Source organism: Amia ocellicauda, chromosome 6 (assembly GCF_036373705.1).
Source record: "Amia ocellicauda isolate fAmiCal2 chromosome 6, fAmiCal2.hap1, whole genome shotgun sequence".
In the NCBI taxonomy this organism is placed as follows: domain Eukaryota; kingdom Metazoa; phylum Chordata; class Actinopteri; order Amiiformes; family Amiidae; genus Amia; species Amia ocellicauda.
Window position 1 is genome coordinate 27,294,047 of NC_089855.1, and position 23,972 is coordinate 27,318,018.

Sequence of the window (23,972 nt, forward strand, 5' to 3'; positions counted from 1 at the left end):
ATGAACGGCTCCCCAATTGAGGTGATGTTGACACTTGTTTGTCTGATGAAATGCACAGAGATCCGCCACTGCAGCTGGTACTATGTCACCTTACTGCTCAGAAGTCGCTTTTCAGTTTGATTTGATTTGTAATCGTTGTTGATCAACAGTTTTTACAAAAATGAAGCGCCGAGAGTCGTCGCTTTTAATATCATGAGAGCATACATTGTAGATCGACATACCCCTCTAGTGGACGTTTTGTACGCTTGGGAAAATGTTGAAAATATTGAACCACCGCTAATGTATCTGCTGTCGCTTCCCTTCAGCAGAGAGACGGGTATTGAGCAGCAATTGATTTTTAGTTTATTCCTGTACGGACAGAAGACAGTGCTCAGTTCACAGAAAGACAATACAAAACCTAGTATATCACTCGAAAACAGATTTTTTTTAAACCAAGCTATTAGGCATCTTACAGTCTTTGTATCATATTTCCATATACTGAAATACCGGAGAACACTAACCTCAATCTCAGTTGAAATAACAGTAAAAAGCTCTGGAAACACCTACGCTTTCAACAAATTATTGGAATGTCAGATTTCCCTTTGATACGTATACGTAGGACTTTACGTCATAATGTAGTGCAGTGTTCTGGAACCTCCTTCGCAGGGCTTATTATCTCCCACTAGGATTTTTCACAACGTGAAAACTTTTTGATTTCTCTTCTAATTCTGATGATCGATTATAAAAGTGCATCGTCGCTAATGGCAAAGTTACATTTTTTTTCCTCTTATATAGCCTTTTGTCAGTCTAGCCCCTCCATTTAGACCCTACCATCAGCCCACAGGTGCAACAAAAGAAACATTCAAAACATACATCAATATCCCCAAACATAACTACTCCCAAAAATATATTCTTTACATGAACATAACGAATCTATGATCCTACATCACCTTTATATGAAAAAGACAGAAAGTATCAATTACAAAATAAACTACCACAAACAGAATGGAAAATCAATTATTCTTTTTCCTGAATAAAAACGGCCACTAGGTAACATATAACAGCAAATATTCTGCTTCATTACATTTGTGTGCCAGGCAAAGATCTGTGTATAAATCAAGAAAATAATCTGCAGTGTCCCTTTTCTATTTTAATGTACAATGCAATGTTGAATCACTATTGCGTCTGTTGTGATTCAAACTCCAATTTTTAATAAATCAGGGGAGAAAAAAAACATTTTGTAGGAACAATTGTAATGGTTTTAGATATGTACTAGTTTTCTTAAACGAGGAAAAGTATGTCCAGGTTGTTTTTACAGGCAAGCTGTAAAATTGCTGCAAATACATTGTGTAATGCATGCAAATTGGGTTTCACTTGCTCTCGGCAGCTTCCATATTCTAGTAGCACTCAGTAACTAGGCAATGCTTTTATTATTATTATTATTATTATTATTATTATTATTATTATTATTATTATTATTATTATTATTATATGGAGAAGTATAAATAATGCTTCAAGTACTTGAAAAATACTAAGGATTAAAACTCGAGTAAACTGACAGAAAGAAATTCACATCTTCCAATGGGACCATGTTTTTGGCTTTTGTTGTCTACATTTCTATGACTTTAGTTGCTTTAAAACAGGAAGCAAAAATAATGATATAGGCATTTACAACTTTTTTATTCTAATATGTGAACCCTCCATTGATAGGGTGGTTATCTGGAAACTCATGTCATTTACAGTAATATGTCTGCAGCAATGCATGTGAAGATACACATGCATGTCTTTACAAGTACTGTACAGACCTGTGCAATGTTGAACCTGATGTTACTGCTCTGTCTTTACCCAACTGTGTACCACTTGTCAAAAACAAAAAGGGGCAAAATGTATACTAAAAGAAATGTATACTAAAGTAAACTATCGAAAAACAATTCTACATACTTCGATATCCACAGTGCAGGCATATTAAGACCATGATGACAATAATTAGTAAAAATATTTCATTATGAACTCAAAATGTGGGGAAAGGCAGAAATCAATTAAGAAGCAAATTACACTCAGAAACAAATAAAAAGCTCTGTGACTATAAGCTTGGCTTTAGTAGCAAAAATGTATGTCATAGGGAATTGGGATTGTAGTGTTGAAAGATGCGACTTTGGCATTTTTAATTGCCAGTCTTGTTAGTAAATGTGGTCTCCATTACATAAAAGCCAGTATATTAAAAATTGAAATTGTTAATGAGTTTACAGTATAACTAGCAAAAAAAAGTGGTTTCTGAAAACCATATGCAAATAGCTATAAAACTAGCCAGATGAGCTGAATGGTCTTAAGCTCTAATATTGTTCACAGAGCATTACGTCTCCCTGTGTGTTAGTACAACTGGTAAAATAACATGCGATTTCTAGACCTGAGGTCCTATTTCTTTTACAGTTAAAGTTTGAAATCGCACTGTTGTCAAGATGTCTTCTCTCCTGCACTGTGGTTTTGGATATGGGGGAGCAGAACTTAATGGACGAAAAGCTGGTTACAATATGTGCAGACTGTGATGATTTAAACCATCACTCAGAAAAGTAAAACGATTCAATATTTCTGAACTAGTATGGAAAAAATAAATACATAATACAAATCCCAGGACCCAATAGAACAACCCTCCAATGAGTTTTAAAGTAATACAAATGGAAATTATTATGTTATCATGTTCTATTATTTGTAACCCCTTCAGATTCATGGCTTTAATTATATTTTGATCTGGCTATGTTTTTTGTTGCATAAATGTACAGTGGATGCTAACTTTAGGAAGTGCTTTGACATTAAAAACTTGCAGAAGGTTACATGGTAACAAAGGTGGTTTATTCAAATATTTTGAAAAGAATATCCAAGATTGATCTATAGCAAAAGGAAAATTAAATTGCTTAATATATTAAATAAAAACAGAAATGAAAACTCTGTGTAAATGGAAGCATCTATTGGTACAGTGCATCACACTAACGATTCAAATTGTAAGAACTCAAACCTAAATTGTACATTGTAATGTGTACTTTGATGTGTTTGATTATAATTTGAGATGTTGTCTACATGCCATAAAAAAAGAAAAGTGTGGGGAGAGAGAGAGAGAGATGGAGGGAGACTGTGTGTGAACCCCTGAGTGTTGTCACTGGCGGGACATTAATATGGAATGTGAGTCAGTCTTTGTGTTTTTGGTTTTATTGCATGTGTGGTGTTTTTAACGTGTTCACTATACACTCACCTAAAGGATTATTAGGAACACCATACTAATACTGTGTTTGACCCCCTTTCGCCTTCAGAACTGCCTTAATTCTACGTGGCATTGATTCAACAAGGTGCTGAAAGCATTCTTTAGAAATGTTGGCCCATATTGATAGGATTGCATCTTGCAGTTGATGGAGATTTGTGGGATGCACATCCAGGGCACGAAGCTCCCGTTCCACCACATCCCAAAGATGCTCTATTGGGTTGAGATCTGGTGACTGTGGGGGCCAGTTTAGTACAGAGAACTCATTGTCATGTTCAAGAAACCAATTTGAAATGATTCGACCTTTGTGACATGGTGCATTATCCTGCTGGAAGTAGCCATCAGAGGATGGGTACATGGTGGTCATAAAGGGATGGACATGGTCAGAAACAATGCTCAGGTAGGCCGTGGCATTTAAACGATGCCCAATTGGCACTAAGGGGCCTAAAGTGTGCCAAGAAAACATCCCCCACACCATTACACCACCACCACCAGCCTGCACAGTGGTAACAAGGCATGATGGATCCATGTTCTCATTCTGTTTAAGCCAAATTCTGACTCTACCATCTGAATGTCTCAACAGAAATCGAGACTCATCAGACCAGGCAACATTTTTCCAGTCTTCAACTGTCCAATTTTGGTGAGCTTGTGCAAATTGTAGCCTCTTTTTCCTATTTGTAGTGGAGATGAGTGGTACCCGGTGGGGTCTTCTGCTGTTGTAGCCCATCCGCCTCAAGGTTGTACGTGTTGTGGCTTCACAAATGCTTTGCTGCATACCTAGGTTGTAATGAGTGGTTATTTCAGTCAAAGTTGCTCTTCTATCAGCTTGAATCAGTCGGCCCATTCTCCTCTGACCTCTAGCATCAACAAGGCATTTTCGCCCACAGGACTGCCGCATACTGGATGTTTTTCCCTTTTCACACCATTCTTTGTAAACCCTAGAAATGGTTGTGCGTGAAAATCCCAGTAACTGAGCAGATTGTGAAATACTCAGACCGGCCTGTCTGGCACCAACAACCATGCCACGCTCAAAATTGCTTAAATCACCTTTCTTTCCCATTCAGACATTCAGTTTGGAGTTCAGGAGATTGTCTTGACCAGGACCACACCCCTAAATGCATTGAAGCAACTGCCATGTGATTGGTTGGTTAGATAATTGCATTAATGAGAAATTGAACAGGTGTTCCTAATAATCCTTTAGGTGAGTGTATGTTCACAGTCACCCCTCAATCCAGAGGCAGGAAAATGCACAGACAATACTCCACTCGGTCAAAGGAATTGAGAATCTCGAAGGTGTCCAGACATTCGGACATTTCTGCCAGAACAATTCAAGAAGCACTCTACGACAGGAATGCTTATGTGTAACTTGATGTTGAAGCCAATTATATTCAACACAGCATTTATCAACAGATCAGCTGGGGCATTTATACAGTTCGTTCTGTAGTGGTGGTTTGTTTAACCCTGCTCTGCCATGAAAAAAGTTACGTTGACAGTACCATTTGGGGTGGGGTCACAGAGACCCCATGGTACCACAGCAGGGTTAATACACTTGCATGAATGGACATTTTAGAAAAATACATATCTCTCCTTGCATAAATATATTTGTTCTGTTTTGTTTAGTTTTTTAAGGGCTACAGCTGTTGCAAACATAGAAGTAGACATTGCCCACTCAATTATTTTACCTTGTGTAATTCTTGCACCCAGTATTAAACATATTTAAAAGTAATAAAAATGCATTAATTCAGTTCTTATCGGATTATGAACAATATAATAGGTCTTAACTAATTTCAGTAATGTGAACAAGAAGTAGGGGTAAAGGTTTTCAATATATTCATGCCTCAAGTAATCACAGTGCCCATAGCGAACACCATGCTTGTATCCTGGAAGTCTTCAATATCCCATCTGGCATTTATCTCCATATCATAACTATACCATTGCAGCAACACATTTCATCATTTCATTGTCAAAATACATAACATACCATTTTGTTTTAGAAAAAGCCTTCCTCTTGTTTGCATACTTAACCAACCCAATAGCTGCCAAAAGGACGTGTTTCTAACCTGCACTGAATTCCAGGGGAATCATTTTTAATAAGAATTTCTTCCAAACTCAGTGGAAGCATTCACAATAGTTTTAATTCTCTGATATGGACTTTAGACTTTTCCAAACCCAACTGATCCTTTTCCTGCTGCTGTTATCAAATCCTTTAGTTCGTGTTCTTCCTCTGCACCTCTTGGTGAGAATTTACCCATGATGCATCTGGAGGCCTATGGCATAGAAACTCATTCAACGGTTTGGAAATCACAGAAGAGGTTCGGCAGCAGCGCCAGTAATGTAGATCAAAAGGTCTTCAAATGGCATGTCATTTTCTTATCTGTTGAAGGCAAATGAGTATTAATATATACTATAACTCAGACAACTAACATCCTAAGTATTATTATTTATACATATGTATAGTAAGCATGTTTGAAGGAAAACATGGCCCAATTTCATAGCGAAATATTTAAATTATGATTAAAATACAGAATCCCTCTGAATCACAGAAAGCAAATAAATGTGTACCAATGGCAAAGTTTTATACACAGTCCAATCCTATATAATGAAACCAGATAATATATCAAATATGTTTATGGCTTGTAAATTTGTAGTCTCTGGAGCATGTCAAATGTCATAAATAAAACAAAATCTACGTTCTAGTATTCATACAACACAGCCTTACTATTCACCATGTTCAATAACAGTTCACATACAGACACTCTCCTTCCAGCAAGGTCCAATAAAATCCTGAAACGGTTCCTGGAAGTGGTTTCCTCATGGCAATGAAGACTGGAAGGCAATCATGATTTTCTTCTCCACGTCCCACAGGTTCCCACAATCATTGAGTCCATCTGTAAACTCTGACATCATGTTCGCAGTCATAAAGAACAGGGTTCATTAAAATGTGTATAATTAAAGGGCATGACGCACTATACAGACTTTATCTGTGGTGCTCCACAGGTGACACTAAATCTGATTAGCTTCATGAGGTTCAGATGAGGGTATTTTCATAGACTTGTTTTAGTGTGGTCCACACCAGCACTTGTTTGAACTTTACCTCTGCTTTAGTGTGGCTCTCAGTCTGACTTTCAGCACTGCAGAAATCTTCAGGCACTTCCTTTTGCTGGGAAGTCTTTCAGTATCAAACATATTCTGACACCAAAGTTCACGAGGAAGAACTGCAAAAAGGTGACATGACAAACGATTGCATGTGACACAAACACCATTTCAAAAGCCATTTCTTGTCCACCTTCACTTTGAGGAGGAATAAAGTCTTTGTTACAGGTTCAACCCCCAGAAATCCATTTCCTTTCTGCCACGTTTGTCTAAAATAAAGCATAATTCAATAGTTATGAATTTATGTGTGAATGAGTTGCTTCAAACCCTCGCCTCTAAGTTGTCTCTTAAGTCCAAAGTTTTCAGAAAGCAGAGCCATAAAATATGAGCAAGATAATAAAAAATAATGTACTCCATATTTGTATTAGCAACTGGTTGAAGGTTTTCATTTAATGCCAGCTTATATCCTTATATTGCAAATAAATCCTGACAATGTGGTGCCCCATTGATGGTCTTTCCCCAGCTATGCCACTCTCTAATGACTGTAGTAGGAGAGAGGGACTCCTGAATAGCTCTACTACATGCTTTCCCTTGATTGTAAGCCCTTTCAAGTCAATGAAACAATCAGAGGTGTGTAATTCAAACACACTCACAGAGCCAAGTTCATTATTCCACATGGCACATAAACAAAAACCACAACTAGAATAAAAATATACAAGAATTAGGTCTAAATATCCTTGTAATGGATTACAATACATATTTCTACATGTAACCACAACAGGGAGGACTGGATGGAAAATGGTCCAGTACAGAAAAATAGTGTTACCAAATAAAGTGAGGTTAACCACAATAATAATTATAGTAATAGTAATGTCCAATTTATAGCTCTTACACATTATATTTGATAACATTTAAAACTCAAACTGAAAGTGAAGATCTAGTATACAAAACCATTGAAAACTCAAAATTCATTATATAGATCCTTTTGATTACTTTTCTCAGTATTGAGAGTCAAATATAATCCAGAGAGAGATTATTGATTCCAGCTGGAAAAAATATTACTTGAAAAGCATAGTACCAACATAGGATAACAGTTACAGTTAGAGATTTCCAGATTAGTGACAAGCAGGGGATGTTGCCCGCATAACCTGACCATCCTGGGAAAGTGAAGAAAACAACTCAGCAAAGTCCGGCCTTGGAGTTACCAGTATAGGGATGTATTTAAAGAGATGGCTTAGTACCTTGGAGTGGCAATTCTGATTTTACTGCAGTGGATTCCCCTTGAGAGCAGCAGTCAAGTGCTTTCAGTATAGGTGTGTGGGGTCATAATACTCACAATTTACTCTGTTTTTCTTCATCTGAGCCTGCATAACTCTGGTAGAAAATGAACTACAGCAAGAGGTTGCTTTGTCTTGTGTGTTTCAGGCTGGATTCTAGTATGTTCAACAATCGTCCTCACCACTGCCACCTTCTTCTCCATCCTCTGGAAAGACTGTATCTCCGATTCAACAGGAGTATCTGATTGCAAAGAATTCCCATCCTTGCTGGCACTGGAGCGTAAGTCATTTCACTCCCTGCTTTAGCGAGAGGGATTTGGGATGTGTGATTAAATTGTGCTGACGGGTTTATGGATGCTCCGTGCAGCCAGTCTGATAAAATTGCAGACGAAGCTTTGCCATTACGGCGTGCCTCAGTGACCGTGTTTGTTTCCAGACAGAATGTTTCTTTTTCAAAATCAGGCCAATGATCAAGACAGACAACAGGCATTCAAATGTTTAAACAATTCACACGTCTGGTTTTAAACCTCCGCAAGTGGGCTAATAGTTCTGTCGTGTCTTTTTTTGCTCTGCAAAATCATACGCACGTTTCAAAAGACTGTCACAAATGAGTCAGCCTGCCTTAGTGGCAAAACATGTTATTTATTTATCACATTTATTTTTCTTCATTTTCTTTTAAGAACTACAAAAAGGTAATTTGTTAAATTGTGCTAGCAGTCCCTGAAATACTTGTTATCAGTCACTATCTTCTGCCTCCTACCTATCTACATTTTCCATTTTATTTCACTTTTAGATCTGAGAACTACACAAATAAACCTAAATTTCTAATTATTCAGCATTCAAATAATCTTAAATAACACTTTTGAAACCTGAGACAGCAGTACTTTTGTTTTGGATTTGAATAGTGTAAATGCCTGATTAACAATATGAAAAACAAAACACATGGCAATAAAGTCTCTGGAATGACAGCGTGTCTTTGTGAAACCTTTTAAAAGGACTATTTGCTTATTTTAATGTTGCGTGACACTAGCAGAGTGTTGAATAAACATCGATAGTAACATCATGTCTTCAGCGATACTCTGATTTATGTGTACTTTGGCAGTTTTAAGTATTAGAAGCTGAACAGCACTGTTTTATGATCATATAAAGTTCTGGATATTCGACAAATCTAGTCTCAAAGTTATAGAATGTTCTAGATAGTTCTTTAGTCCTTTTCTATGTGGGTTTTCATTATATTCTATTAGGAAATAGAAGTATCCAGTAATCATACATATTGACCAAAGTGGGGTTGGCTTTAGCTCCAAATATAGAATTCAGGCTCTCCAACCCTTTGCATTTTTCCTTTTTATCTGCAAAGTTGTCCTGTTTCTTTGCAAACTCATTGCGGACTTAAAAAATAAACGAAACAGTAACGAACAGCTTGTTTACCAATTCTCCACAGCTTATATGCATGGATGCAGAGCCCTTACAATTATTGCTGTAATCCTGGGGTTTTTCAGTGCCGTTCTTGCACTTAAATCGGAGGTTCAGAGCTTGCCAATGCCCGAGTGACTTTTACAGCAGGGTTGAATTACCTTGTCTCGGGTAAAGGTTTGCATATTTGAGTTCCTTCCTTTTCAGTAAGTGTTTGGGGACTTTTAAAATGTGTATTATTTTCTGGTTCCCAGGGCTATCCGCAATGACTGGATATTCCTGTTATGGGCACAAGATAACATTGGAATTTGCCAATCCTAATTTCAAAGCACAAAAGTAAGTAAGTATCTAAACTTCAGCACATCCTGGACCAAAAAAAAAAAAAACATTATATTGCAACACTACATTAGCTTTTAAAAATCCATGTAAAAATGGATGAATGCATCTTTTGAATATGATAATAATAATAATGCTTTTCCATTATGTTGAAATAGTCAAACATGTAATTGCCACTAAAGCTGGATACATTTTCCTTATGGATGAAACCACTTTTGCATACCACATATTGCAATTAGACTTTTCCTCTACAGATATGAGATTGGAGGTGCAGTATTCGTGGGGTGGGGGGGCTCTACTTTGCTCACTGTCGGTGGTCTAGTCAACTGTATCACTGCAGGAATAGATGCCTTCAAAACAAGGTAAGGCATGAATCAGAGCATCTATCACAGAAACATATTCATTAAGTGAGGATGTTTAACGTATGAAAGAAAAATATTTACTGTGCTCCCCAAACTGCTGAACATTTCTTTATTTAAATGTCTGGCAAGTTAAAGTTTTTAGTTCGTTCGATCACGGATGTTTTTTCTCTTTTTTTATGTGGAACAAATTCAAATGTCTAATAATCACTTATGCATACACAGACTAAAAGATGTTGTACATCAAACGAAGTGGAAACTTGTGGAAAGAGGAAACACTGAGCACTTGATTGGTCAAGTGGATCATTAATGTTGAGGTTACACAGATTACTTGATTAGTTACCCTTTTTCTCAGGGTCTTGGCTGGAATATCACAATACATTTAGAATCATATGGTCATCGATGATTTGATAAACAGATTTTCACATTTTTAGGGTAGGTACATCTACAGCAGATTATGGGTTATAGAAATATTTAATATTGTCACTCAACCAGCAAATAGTCACTGAGTCAAGCTGCTGGTTAATTTAGACAGGACCTTTCCATTTCTAAGAGAAAAGTCTTCCAGAACAAATATGATGTTTCTGTGAACCTGATGAAAGACCTATACTGAAGAATATTAATGTATGTTCTATTTTCAGCCCCAAATACTCTCATAAATCCCCCTCCTATATAACTGTTCGAACCAGAACACACCAGATGTCCTCACAAGGGGGTACGGAGAGCAGAAAAGCTGAAGCAACAAGTTCTTTCAGCAGAGATGCCTATGTTTAACCTACAGAGAACAGCAGGGCAGTGGATATATACACTTTACAGAGATGCAGGCCAATCCTTTAACAAAGCAATGGAAACCTTGTCTATAATTAGCCCATTCTGGGCAGGCTGTTTTTTATCCTTATTTGTTTTTTTAACATGAATACATTTCTTCTAATGAGGGCGTTCTCACTGTGGTTGCATCCTGTGAATACATACACATTTTTGGCCACAAAAATTACACATCACGTGCAACACAAATTCATAACGAAACCCAATTTAGTGCAAGTGAAAAAGCATGAGCTGCAGTGTGTGGATTAAGTGAACTTTACTACAATATAAATGCACAATGTCCAACTTTGCTCGTGTACGAGGTCTTAGACTAGACTATCGACAACCCTAACCAATGTGTATAATTGCATACTACATGAACTGTAATTTTGTATATTTATGTATTTATTTATTTTAACAGTAATGTACAAGTGTTGTTCATTTTGGGAACGTTTAATTGAATTGCTATTAAAAAACAATCTGGGAATAGAACTTCAAAAAATGATGTGAAGTGATAGTGTCATGTGGCATCAATAAAAAAAGGCTCTTACCCGAATACGTGTAAGACCGGATTTGAATCCCTTATTTATATTTTCAAACAGATTATTGTAAGAAGTAAAGGAATGGTTTTAAATGCATGTGGAAGACTTGTGAGCCGTGCCTGATTTGGAAGATGCTACAACACAACTTAGTACAGGTAACACAAAGCCTTTTAAAGCCGCTCTCATTGCACTGAAAATAAGAAATGTCCTCCTCTACCATTATAAAAACAATCAGGAGAGGTGAGAGACACCAGAGAAGTCAAAAGGTTAATTCTTAAAGGTTAAACACAAACCACTATTCATTTCCGAGTAGAATGCCATAAACGTTGGTTGTGGTTGGTAACAGACTTATACACAGGCTTTGGGAAAATTTAAATAATGGAGAGCAGCACAACAACAAATCTACAGACAGACAGGACATCTGTATGCCTTCACATAGTGGTCACATAATCAAATACACGTTGTAAATTTTGTGTTAACCATTGAAATTTAAATACTATACAGTTGTAAACATACATTACATATACACACACTTTAAATATTCAAATTGTGTATTTTATTTTTCTGTAAATATAGATTTATATACAAATTATATTAAAAAAAAACAGTCACTTTACTACTTTTTGAAAAACTAACTTTATTACAAATGTACCATTTTTAATGCAACTGAATATGTGTCTAACATTAACGAAGACCTGGATAAACCAGTACTATATAACTATATTCTGGATACAGAAGTTCCATGTTATTGAGATTTTATGCATATACACATACAAAATAAAACAGGTTTTTTTCCCCCCCTGAAGGTTTTGCCTCCAATAAAAATACTTGCCTCCCTGTTCATGAATAATACTTAATTTAGTCCACATTTTAATCCAAAAGGATAGCTTGACATCTTATAGAAAGACTGCAGCAGTTTGCTTCAGGTATATTATTATTATTATTTTTGGTGTGTTCACCAGTTTCAGTTCATACCTTACATGCAAATGACTTTTGTCTTCCAAGAAACTTTATACATGTGAAGTAGTTCAAATGCCAAAAAAAAAAAATGTATCTAAGGGTATCAGAAACAAGATCACTATTATAATAGTAAATATCAAAAACAAAAACACTGGAGAAAATAGTGACTGTGCTGTACAAGTGTAAACACAGTATTAATCTCAAATCAATACACTGAAGGGTTTAGTTTTTAATTTAATACATAAACATTTGAAACATACGAATACACAGGCATTGTGCTAAATATTTCAATATCACATGCCTTTGAGGAATTAATGAGAACACTTCTGTCCTTTTCCTGATATATATACTAATGGGAGCAAGAATAATGTCCTGTTTCCACTAGCCACGTTTAGCTGCACCTCAGCATGGCTGTGCCGTGCCAGGGGGTTTCCACTAGGGTTCAGCTGCACCTCCGCCTGTGCCCGGACTAGTCTCAGGAGCACAGTTTCGTACATCGTACCGGCTGTCTGGGGGACGTACTGTGACGTCCTGACGCAGCCTGACGCAGCGCGTCTGCATTCGGACATTGTAACTACAGTAATGGCGGCCGCTCTCGATGCGAGAGATGCGGTAGAAACTTTTCCAAAGAAGGACTATGTGTGTTTACCTTGGGAAAATGATTAATCTGGAGCAGTTATTAGTGTACGGTGGATTAATCCTGCCGGAGAAAGGACTGCATCGGACTGCATACAATGTGCCTTGAAGAAATACATTATTTTTTTGGTTATAAATACACACAAACATGATATATTCGTCCTGGATTTAAATTAAATGTCCTGATGTCTTGTAAATTCTCTCAAAATTATTTAAATGGCACAGTTCTTAGCTTCCCCTTGTTTACATGATCTTAAAACTATTAAAATGTTTATGTGATCGCATGAAGAATCATATATTTTAATTATATTTGTAATCCCTCATTATCGCTATAACTATATGTTAATGGTAATTCAAATATACATGCTTTACCGACAGCAGAAATACAAACCTTACAACCTTACAAAACAATACGATGTTACTGATGTGTGACTCTTATTCTTAACATTGATAAAGCTGGAGGTATACAGAGAATACATGCTAACGCTGAATTTGTGGAAAAACTGAGTAAGTTGTAGCGTGTTGTAGCCGAATTTATACACATGTATGAGTTTTGCTTAAGAAACTGTCTGTGACTGTAATACTGTATATTTCATGACATAGATATGTAGTGGCTACAGGACAGATTTAAACCCAGCACACTGTATTTAATAATGCAACGCAGTTCATTCCCCCACAGATAAATAATAAGGGACAATATCTGGATACTTAAATTAAGCTACGTTGTCAATGTTAATCGGATCATGATACCGGGAGAAGTAACACGGTTATTTACGATGCGCTGAATTTTAAGTGATGTCATTTGTTTTATATATTGTTTCAATGTGTCCCGGTTTCTACTTTTGAATATCTGGTATAACGTATACTATAAGACTGTTAGATATCGTAAAAACGTTTCAGTCCAGTTTATTGCACTTTAATGTTAGCGGTATTTCAGCCTCCAGTTTAAAACCCTAAATCCCAGAGTGCCGAGTGTCCCAGAGTGCGGTTTGACCTTTCGTGTCTCACGGTCTCTTCCTAGGGCAGCTGGACCTCATGACAATGAGTGGAAACGCTGCGGGCGCAGTGTAAGTGCACAGTTACAGCACGGCCACGATGACGTGCACCTGAACAGGGCTAGTGGAAATGGGGTATAAAATAAGGAATAACCGTAAGGGACTGTATTGTTTTTATACACTTATTGAGTTACCTTAGAGTGAAGAGAACATTTTCATATTGCTTTTTAGTGAAACTGTTTCCTTGAATGTGAGTGCTGTAAATTCATCAGCCAGGCCTTCTCTGTACCATAACAGCAGTTAATTATCTGAAGACTCACTCCAGTCACTGACGGACACGAGGCTGCTTTTAAGAGTGCTGACAGTGTCCCCTTCATGAAAGCCTGACAACAAGAGAAAAGAAACAAACATTTAATGTGTACTTCGTTTAAAAAATATATTCAACTCAGCCAGCAGTGGAGGAAATCACATCTAACGATTATCAAAAGCCTTTTCTAACAGGATGAACTTAAAACACTTTGATTTAGGTTGCAGAGACCCTGACCTCCTTTATGTCCTCGCCCAGTTGAGGTGCCCCAAACACTCGTATAGGAAGAATTGGACTCAAAGCTCTTCCTGACACTGAAAACAGGCTGGCATTTGTCTAGTTTTACGGTTGTTGGTTTATCTTCTTCCAATGAAGAAATATCCCAGTCATCGTCATCTGCATCTGAAAACTAAACAAAACAGAGAAAATAAACTCATGATTAGAGACATATTTGGGCCCATTTAAAAAAAAAAAATCCATCAGCAAACATTGTGCTATGACAAGAAGAAGCATGTTAGCTATAAAGTTTTTTTTTTTTTTTTTAATTCTAGCATAATTAGAAGAGCAAACTCTTTATAAACAAACTGAGAAGGTAAAAGCAAGAGAACTGGAAAACACAGTGGAACATTGTAGACAACCATGTCTAATTAAATACTGGTATCAGTTGCTGTATCAGTTAGTCATGACGCCATGTTTATTATTGAAACTCTACTTGTTTGGCAGTTCATTATTTCTACAGAAACATAGGTATGCAAACAGTTAGAACTAATATATATATATATATATATATATATATATATACACACACACACATATATAAAATAACATTCTCCGTAATATGTGGAAACAACCTTAAAAAAACTAAAACAAAGCCGTTAAATGACAGTGGTGTCTAGTAATAACTGATAGTTTCCTTCTTCTGACCTTCAGTTTTTGCAACACGTCATTTTGCTCTGGCAAAACCTTAACCGCTCCAGCAAGTTTCTTCTGATCTCTTTGTGTTCCAGGTTGTTTAACATCTTTCACAGCAGCACCTTTAAAACAAAACAAAGAATTAAATACACCAAAAAATCATAATCTCTGATAACTCCCACTCCAACATTATTCTATAAGCATTCAGTAAATATACCCAGTGTACTTCTATCTAGTGTCTCCTAGTCGGTTCCTTAGCTTTTATAAATAAAACTTAGTAGGTTGTAAAAAGCAAGATGCAAAGAGAAATCTCACTCTGAACAGGTTTTCCAGCAGCTTCTTTCTGGTCTTTATGACGATGCAGTGGCTGTGGCTCAAGCTCTTCAATCTCACTGTCATCTGTCCAGTCAGATTCGCTCTCCAGATTCTTGACCACTGTTTCAGTAAAGCCGACAGGAGGGTTTTTTGGGAGCACAGCTTTGGGCTCTGGACGTGGTTTCTGAAGAAACTCTTCTTCTGATTCTTCATCTGAGCTAAAGGGAGGAGTTCTTCAGGAAAATAAAAATATATATATATCATTTTTATTTAAACTGTTTGAATACAGCAAAAATATAAACATTTCTCATCAGTGTCCATAATGTTGTTTTTTACATGAGTAATTTGTGATGCACTACGATTCAGACATGGGTACAATGAAGCTTACTTGTCTGTTGGACCTGAGACAGAGCTCCCACTCATACCACAGTCAAGCAGGTAACTGGCCCCCCACGACTGATCCCGGCCCGGCCCAGGCCAATGGCACAGCACGGATTTGAATAAGAAATCGTCTTTGGAAGGAGACTTAACTTATGAGCCTCTATTTGGGTGACCCTCTTTATATCCCCTTTTGTCTTGGATAACTGGAAAATAAGTCTATGGTGAAGTTGAGTAATTATTTTTAAATGAAGCAAAGTATATAGAACAAATGTTTAATATTATCCCTAAAAAAATTGATGATGATATTTAAACAGAAATCAAGACTTTTCATAAATATATATCAAACCAAATGTATTTAACATATTCCATGATTCGAAATCAGTGATTTTTCCACGTCTTAAGTGCCACACATTTCCACACAGCACTGGTACAGCATACCTTGGTGTAGAGGTCTTAGGGACTGTGTTGGTCTTAGTCCGAGGGGCCGGCTGTGGAGGCTGGCCTTTCAGACCTGCTTTTGACACTACGTGTGTCACCCGGGCAGAAGGCAAACTCCACGATCTGTTCCTCTTTTGATTTTCTAAATAAAAAAAATAAACAACTTGAGTAGCTTACTCTTCTGGATGGGGAGGTGTACTAAAGGTTTTGTTCAGATTAATTAATCTTGTTTTTCCATTTTAATGTTTACATTAAAGCAAAGCATTTTTCATGCTGTGGAAAATTTCTGTCAACACCATTCAAATGATCTTTAGGAGTCAAGCTGCCAGTTGAGATACTATGCAATATGTATACCTTAACTTATTAATGGCATAGACATTTCAGCAGTTACTCTGATTTGTTTTTTCATAAAACATCCAGAACTGACAAATAAAATATATATATTATCCTGGCATTATATGAACATTAAGCTTTGATAAACATTTACATTTTTTAAAGTAGCTTTGATAAAAACACTGCAAACATTTAATGTAACAAGGACAACGACAACACCAAAATATCGATTCTGCTCACATATTTGAGCAGATCTTATAAGTTATCTTTTTTTATTTAACTTATACAGAACAAAACTACTATGACACAATATCACAAAACAAAAAATCAGGTCCGTTACCAGGTCTCTTTTTCGGCACAGCAGAGTCTGATGCAGCGCGCTTTTCCTGAACCTTCAAGTCCACTTTATTGATAAGCGTTTCTCTGACACTGTGAAAATCTTGAAACTTTTTTGCAGATTTCTGTTTTTGTGAAGACATTTGGCACATTATCTTATTGTAGTAATCAGTGGAAAGGCCACTAACTCCCTAGAGCAAAAAACAAAACAAAAAAAAAACCATTCACCACATTTTCAAGATTATAATAAATACAGTCTCATTTCCAGAGTATATTTTTATGAAATGTAAATAATATACATTATAAAGTAAGATAATAAATTATGAATAATAAAAAATAAAAATAATAAAAAGTTGTGACTGCTAAAATCAATCATTAATATCAATTTTACTTACTGGTTTCACACCTAGATATTCCAATTTCTCTACAAGTGTCTGTTCCAAGATTGGGCGTAATTCCTTCGTTAATGATGGGTTTTTCTTTAAGGCACTTATAAGTAGCTGCTTATCATCCTTCACAGAAATACTTGCTGAATCTATATGGAAAAAAAAACAATTTACATATCAAATGTATTAATGAAACTATACTGCCTGGGTTGGGTTTAATCATATTAAAAAGAACTTAAACTACCAACCTCCTATTTTTTAAATTGTCAATTGTTACTCAACTGAGGCAGTGTTGCCACTGACGGTGAAGTGTGCCAAGCTGAGGAAACACTCTGACCACCAGTGATGTCTGGCCAACTGGGCCCCACTGCGTGTGAGATCACAGCAGACTAATGATGCAGCCCAGATTCATACCGGTGGTACCGGGCCTGCTGGGCCTAGCTGTTTGAAGTTCTAGGAAGCACCAGCACCACCCCACCCAAAAAATACAAAATTGTTGTTGTTGTAATGTTATTTTTATTTTTTTACAAAACCCAAGGTGAAACAACATGGCCAAAGCACTTAAAATAGGTCTTATTTATATATTCATACCATACAAAGATATGAATTTATAAGCATAAGATCACCTAAGAAGAGGCAGAAGAGGATTAAGAGAAATACTAAATTATACAAATTGGGTTTCTGAAAGAAATTAAAGTGCTTTCAAACACTATTGATGAAATAGTGAGGTGTTTATTAATGCAGTTGTTTGTCTTGTATATTATAAGCGCTATTGTTTTACATGAGGTACAAGACTTTGACACCCATGCACAAAGCATGCATTCACTTAAAACTAAGTTCCAACATCTATTACCTTTATCCTCCTCTGAAAGCTCCTCTATAGGATCCAGTATATGTACAGAGGTTGCCTGTTCTAATAACAAGGAATACAACAGACAGGACACAGGCCAGACAAACAAGAACTGCAGTTAGGAGTTAGGGGTGGGGTACAGATTGAATAAGTTAGGAAATTATAATAAGTTTGACTTTTATTCTACTGGAAATCTATAATGCATGTGCATTTGTGTGAAATAAATGGAAAAGTGATTTTAGTGACCGATGTTTCATCCATGGGTTTACATAAAAAGATCAATGGTATTTACAATAATTTTATTAATTGCAAGGAATAGTGCAAAATGAATTGAATGAAATGTGAATTTCGTGTGATTATCCTCTAGACTCAAAGGGAATTCCCAGCACTTTGCCCATGTACTACAATCCCAGGAGGGATCCCCGATGTGTTCAAATACCAATCCTGTTATATTACATGTAATGAACAAACATATTGAATATATTACTCTTTTCAATATGGTAGGACTATGCGGGAATGCATTTATTTTGAATTCCTTTATTAGCTAGTGACTGAAGCATAAAAGTGAGTATTCCATTCAAAGACCCACTGCACTCTAGCTGATTGGAGCGTTGCCCTTCAAATAACTCCTATAATACAACAGGGATCGTAGGTTATTTTTTCAATTCATTTATTTAAAATATCGACAAAACATTTTCAGCCTCAACCGATCACTGATAAAACACAGGAGACACTGATGAGGGCTTGAGGCCGAAAACATTGTGTCGTGATTTTAAATAAATGAACCAAAAGAAATAACTAATATTTGAGTGTGATCCCTGTTGTATTATACACGAAGCATTAATGCAACCATAGGCCTGGACCAAATTAAAAGGGAACCCATCTTCTGTTCGTAAATTATAAACAGTAATACATTATGTGCTGCCACTAGTAAGGTCTGAATACTCTTGCAGAAATAATGGCATAAAGAATACGTGTAATATGTTCTTGTATGTAGTTTTAATTTAGTTCAGATTTTAGACTAAATTTGATATGGCATTAATTGGACTAGAGTCGTTTTCTTTATCCTATACCAGAATACCATAAAAAATACTTACCATAGGTATGAGATTTGGCTTTGACTGGCTCTGCAACTGTAACAGACACTGAAATATAAGATGTAAAATGAATTGAAAGATTTAATCAAAAGTCGCAAATGTATATTTCACTTTTCTGTTGGACATAAACCAAGATGCTTTACTTCTGCTCTTATAAATAAATAAAACACAATTACCTGGAAGCTCGACTGTCCTCTCTGGTCGTTTTGAAGAAAGCTGCTTCATCTAAAAGACAATATATAAACAACTAGTCTGTACGGCTCTACATTACCATAATTAGAGAATGTTAACAGATCAAATTATATACTTCTATATATTTTTAGTGTACCATTCTGACAAATATTCAATACTTTTAAAGTTGCACTTCATAAAACAATGACTATAGCAGCACTAATTTAGTAGAAAGCTTAGAGGTTAATACCACATATATACATTTTCCCAGACACCAAAATCCTCAACTCTTTCCCCTTGAATATTTACAGTTTCGTGTGAATTTAATCCTCAAAGTAGACAGGCCTTGGCATGTCTGAGGTTTCTCTGATGGTTATCTATGGCAAAAGGAGGATATTTCAAGTTTTTCCTCATACAGGATTTCCTGTATAGTGACCCTCTGGCATCTGAACTGCTATCAACACTATTAAGGAAGCACTGACCTGCTCCTTCTGAGTGGTAATCAGCTTGTTCTGTTCCTGCACCTTCTGGCCCAGTTCTTCCATCTTTTTCCTGTAGAAACTGCTGCTGAGCTTCTGCTCCTCTGCCAGGGAGGATCGCATCTGATGAAGGTCAGCCTGAAGCTGTACATGATAAAATAAAAATAAAAACTGCACTTTATTCACCTTATTCTCGTTTCACAGGTTGAGGAAACACTCTGAAAATGACAGTTAACCTCATGTAAGGCCTTTTGACTCACATGATTACATTTACTCAAATTCAGGCAGCACTTACACTTATGCATTACAGCAGAGCAATATACTAATATACTGTGCATTTAATACACTACACTGGCTCCTATTTCCAAGAAATTTAAAATGGCAAATTGCAATATCTAAATACCATCTCTATACATTTCAGCAAACGTACCTGTTTTTTTTCCTTCTCGTATTCATCACGCATTTTCTGCACCCTAGTGGTCCACCTTGCTTCCTGCAAAACATTATTCATCTTGAACACCCACAACTGCTGCTCATTTCCAGTTTGAAACAGCTCAGGTGTACCCAAGATTCACACTCATGCAAAGAGAACAGGAGTTTCCCCTGAACCCAAAAGCTATGGTTACAATACTCAGAAAGAAGAGGCTCTTTCACTGAGCTTTGTCAACCTGTGTGCTGACAAATGCCTGCTAGAATACTCCCTATTGCTACTTATTTGTGAACCTCACCTGCTTGTTAAACCTCTCCTTAAGATTCTGCAGTTCTTGATAGTTTCTGTGTTCTTCTTCTTCAGTCTCATGGGCCTTGACTTCTTGTAGAGCTCCGACGTTAGACTTCAGCTGTAAATTGGACATCTTCATCTCCGAAAGTTGCTACATAAAAATGGTGGGTTACACACATTTTCTATATATAATAACCTTACCACATATTGTTAAAGTCAGATATAATAAATTACATTGTATACACTATAGATTCTCTGACCACTAAAGGTTAACGTATATTTCAAAAATCACACATTTTGCATTCAGATCAACATGAACGCAACTGTTTTTTCACAATGCACTTCCAAAACTGCAAAGGCTTTAACAATTGATTACTGAAATGAGGTACCAAACAGCATACACTCATATTTCCCAAAACAACTTACATTTTCTAGAACAGCATTTTTAGCAGATAATTCCTTGAATTCCCTAATGAACATGTCTCTCATCTTCTCAATCTCCCCATCCAGTTTATGCTTCTCTTCCTCCTTCCACTTCTCAAAGCGCTTTACAGTTTCTTCTTCCTTTGTCCTCTGATGCTGTTGTTCCTAAAACAATGTATGAAATTATTTGTACACAGCTTAACTGTAATCACATTCTTACAGTATGTTCAATATATTTTAAGTTTTTTATATATCAAGTAGAATAACAAGACATTAGAATGATAAAGTTAAATGTATATATTATATATTTACACTTTTTGTAAATGTACAGGAAAACTTTAATTTCAGTATTTCCACTGCTGTTCCACACTGCAGTAGAGCCATGCAATAAAGGATACACTTGTAATGGACTAAGGCAAAGAATGGTGAGAGAGCTGTTTTTAGTTTTTAATTATTAACATGCCCTGGGAAAAATAAGAAATATGTTACATATTATACATAAATGATTTAAAGGAAACATTACAGCACCTTTTCTTTACTATGTATTGAACAGGATTTTTCTTCTTCTTTCCTGTAGGCTAAATTCTGTTGTGTATCTATCTTGGCGTGTATAGATTCTGCCAAATCACAGTTAATTAAGAATAAGAAAACAAGTTCAAATATGATAGCTGAAATGTAGGGTTCTCACAGTATTATCATGAATATTAAAAAGAACGGTATATTATGAAACAGGATTACATTTTAAATATTTATTCTTGACCACATGAAGTAAAATCTTGTAACAACATTATACTATAACAATGCGTTTCTTAATGTATTTCTCTATAGTAAAATACACACACCGATCAGCCATAACATTATGACCACTGACAGTTGAAGTGAATAACACTGATAATCTCGTAATCATGGCACCTGTCAGTGGGTGGGATATATTAGGCAGCAAGTGAACATGTTGTCCTCAAAGTTGATGTGTTGGAAGCAGGAAAAATGGGCAAGCGTAAGGATCTGACGACTTTGACAAGGGCCAAATTGTGATGGCTAGACGACTGGGTCAGAGCATCTCCAAAACTGCAGCTCTTGTGGGGTGTTCCCGGTCTGCAGTGGTCAGTACCTATCAAAAGTGGTCCAAGGAAGGAAAAGCGGTGAACCGGTGACAGGGTAATGGGCGGCCAAGGCTCACTGATGTACGTGGGGAGCGAAGGCTGGCCCGTGTGGTCCGATCCAACAGACGAGCTACTGTAGCTCAAAGTTAATGCTGGTTCTGATAGAAAGGTGTCAGAACACAGTGCATCGCAGTTTGTTGCGTATGGGGCTGCGTAGCCACAGACCAGTCAGGGTGCCCATGCTGACCCCTGTCCACTGCTGAAAGCACCTACAATGGGCACGTGAGCATCAGAACTGGACCATGGAGCAATGGAAGAAGGTGGCCTGGTCTGATGAATCTTGGCCTCCAAATTCCCTAGATCTCAATCCAATCGAGCATCTGTGGGATGTTCTGGACAAACAAGTCCGATCCATGGAGGCCCCACCTCGCAACTTACAGGACTTAAAGGATCTGCTGCTAATATATTTGTGCCAGATACCACAGCACACCTTCAGAGGTCTAGTGGAGTCCATGCCTCGACAGGTCAGGGCTGTTTTGTTGGCAAAAGTGGGACCTACACAATATTAGGCAGGTGGTCATAATGTTATGGCTGATCGGTGTGTGTGTGTGTGTGTGTGTGTGTGTGTATATATATATATATATATATATATATATATATATATATATATATATATATATAAATATATATAAATATCTCCTTCAGGAACTGAATAGAATATTTAATTTAAAAGACAACTTATAAACACCTGATTTCATTGGACCTTGGTTTTGAACATGCATTTACTAAGTAGAACACACTCTTTAAATGCAAATCATGGGCAAACTACTGATATTTTGTTAATGAAAGAGACATGCTCTTTAAATATAACTTTCCACTGACATTCATTGAAAAGCCCTCTATGTGCCATAAATGTTTATGTGTGGTTTTGAATACATTACCTGTGAAAGCTTGACCATATATGCTTGGTGTTCATTTTCCAGCTGGGATCTTGTCAGATTTAACTGTTCTTTGAGTTTGTTGATCTCTTCCTGGAATTTAACAGATTGTAGCTTTTTCTGTTTTTCAGATATGACTGCAGGTAAAAACAAAAGCAATCTGCTACAATTATTTGTATACATTATCTTAATAGAAATACTCCAAATGTGTTTGGTTAGCCAAGTTACAAATCTAATATGTAAGATTTCTTAGTGTATTATAAGTTAAAATATTCAGCATCATATGAAACACTTCAGACTGGACTGTAAACATCAAATACTACACACTATTTAAAAATCTAGACTTACAATAGGTTTATTGGTGCTTGGCACTGGATGACAGCCAATTATAACGCAGTTAACACATCGTAACGGGAAATCACCCATTCACAAAAACATGCAATGTGCATTTATATAACATGTTTAGCATACTCCCAACATTTTCAACTTACCAATATCATACTCTTCTGGATGGCGACGCTGTATATGGCTTTGCAGAAAGGAATAATTCATGAACGCTTTATCACAGTGCTGACACTGAAAAAGATACACAGATACACATATATAAATATAATAGTACAAAACAAAAACAAAAAAGTGCTATTTGTAATGCTGTGACAATTCATGTGAACAGTATTTTTGTAATTACATTGAGACTCCTATTTTAACTCATACAAACCTCTACTTTGTAACATGAAATAATAAAAAGCAAAATCAAAGAATGTAAAACTAAAAGACACCAACCAAAGTCTCAGCAACAAGACTGTAAAACATTAACAAGACAACTGTCCATTTTGTCCCTGAATTGCACAGAGAAAATGCATCTAATTTCTTTCTAAAAATACATAACTTAAGAGGCCTAAGTGAAAACATTTAAATAACATAATATGATTAGTTAGCCTATACACTAACACTAAAGGGTATTCTACAACACAAAAATCATTGGGCAAAGGTTTTAAACAATCTACATAAACTAAGCTGTGACTCCCTCCTGAATAAAGTGAGTTTAAAAAACATCACAAATATATTCACAATTTTTCATACAGAGCTAAATGTCAGTAAAAGCTTACTTCAGGGTTATAGAACACAACATGGT

The 23,972-nt window shown here is 36.4% G+C and overlaps 2 protein-coding genes across 4 annotated transcripts in view; one reads left to right on the plus strand and one right to left on the minus strand.

Annotated features, from left to right (window-relative positions):
* LOC136751853 (claudin-10-like) lies at nucleotides 1-13,788 on the plus strand. The gene is given in 8 exon segments (XM_066707609.1): nucleotides 1-77; nucleotides 1,201-1,248; nucleotides 7,725-7,882; nucleotides 9,044-9,106; nucleotides 9,109-9,186; nucleotides 9,270-9,351; nucleotides 9,606-9,713; nucleotides 13,674-13,788. Coding segments are annotated over 8 exon segments (729 nt in total).
* Nucleotides 13,071-23,972, minus strand: part of dzip1 (DAZ interacting zinc finger protein 1) — an 18,358-nt gene continuing 7,456 nt past the window's right edge. The window contains exons 4-19 of one of the 3 annotated variants that reach the window (XM_066706709.1): nucleotides 23,329-23,413; nucleotides 22,841-22,974; nucleotides 20,800-20,961; nucleotides 20,381-20,524; nucleotides 20,083-20,145; nucleotides 19,656-19,796; nucleotides 19,179-19,227; nucleotides 19,003-19,050; nucleotides 17,909-17,968; nucleotides 17,065-17,204; nucleotides 16,674-16,860; nucleotides 16,001-16,142; nucleotides 15,182-15,414; nucleotides 14,879-14,988; nucleotides 14,192-14,363; nucleotides 13,071-14,030 (exon numbers count right to left, since the gene is read on the minus strand). In XM_066706709.1, coding sequence (XP_066562806.1) covers nucleotides 13,948-14,030; nucleotides 14,192-14,363; nucleotides 14,879-14,988; nucleotides 15,182-15,414; nucleotides 16,001-16,142; nucleotides 16,674-16,860; nucleotides 17,065-17,204; nucleotides 17,909-17,968; nucleotides 19,003-19,050; nucleotides 19,179-19,227; nucleotides 19,656-19,796; nucleotides 20,083-20,145; nucleotides 20,381-20,524; nucleotides 20,800-20,961; nucleotides 22,841-22,974; nucleotides 23,329-23,413 — 1,953 coding nt within the window. In that variant the 3' untranslated portion in view covers nucleotides 13,071-13,947. The remainder of the gene's footprint in view (nucleotides 14,031-14,191; nucleotides 14,364-14,878; nucleotides 14,989-15,181; nucleotides 15,415-16,000; nucleotides 16,143-16,673; nucleotides 16,861-17,064; nucleotides 17,205-17,908; nucleotides 17,969-19,002; nucleotides 19,051-19,178; nucleotides 19,228-19,655; nucleotides 19,797-20,082; nucleotides 20,146-20,380; nucleotides 20,525-20,799; nucleotides 20,962-22,840; nucleotides 22,975-23,328; nucleotides 23,414-23,972) is intronic. The other 2 variants (XM_066706712.1, XM_066706710.1) reach the window with 2 other exon arrangements.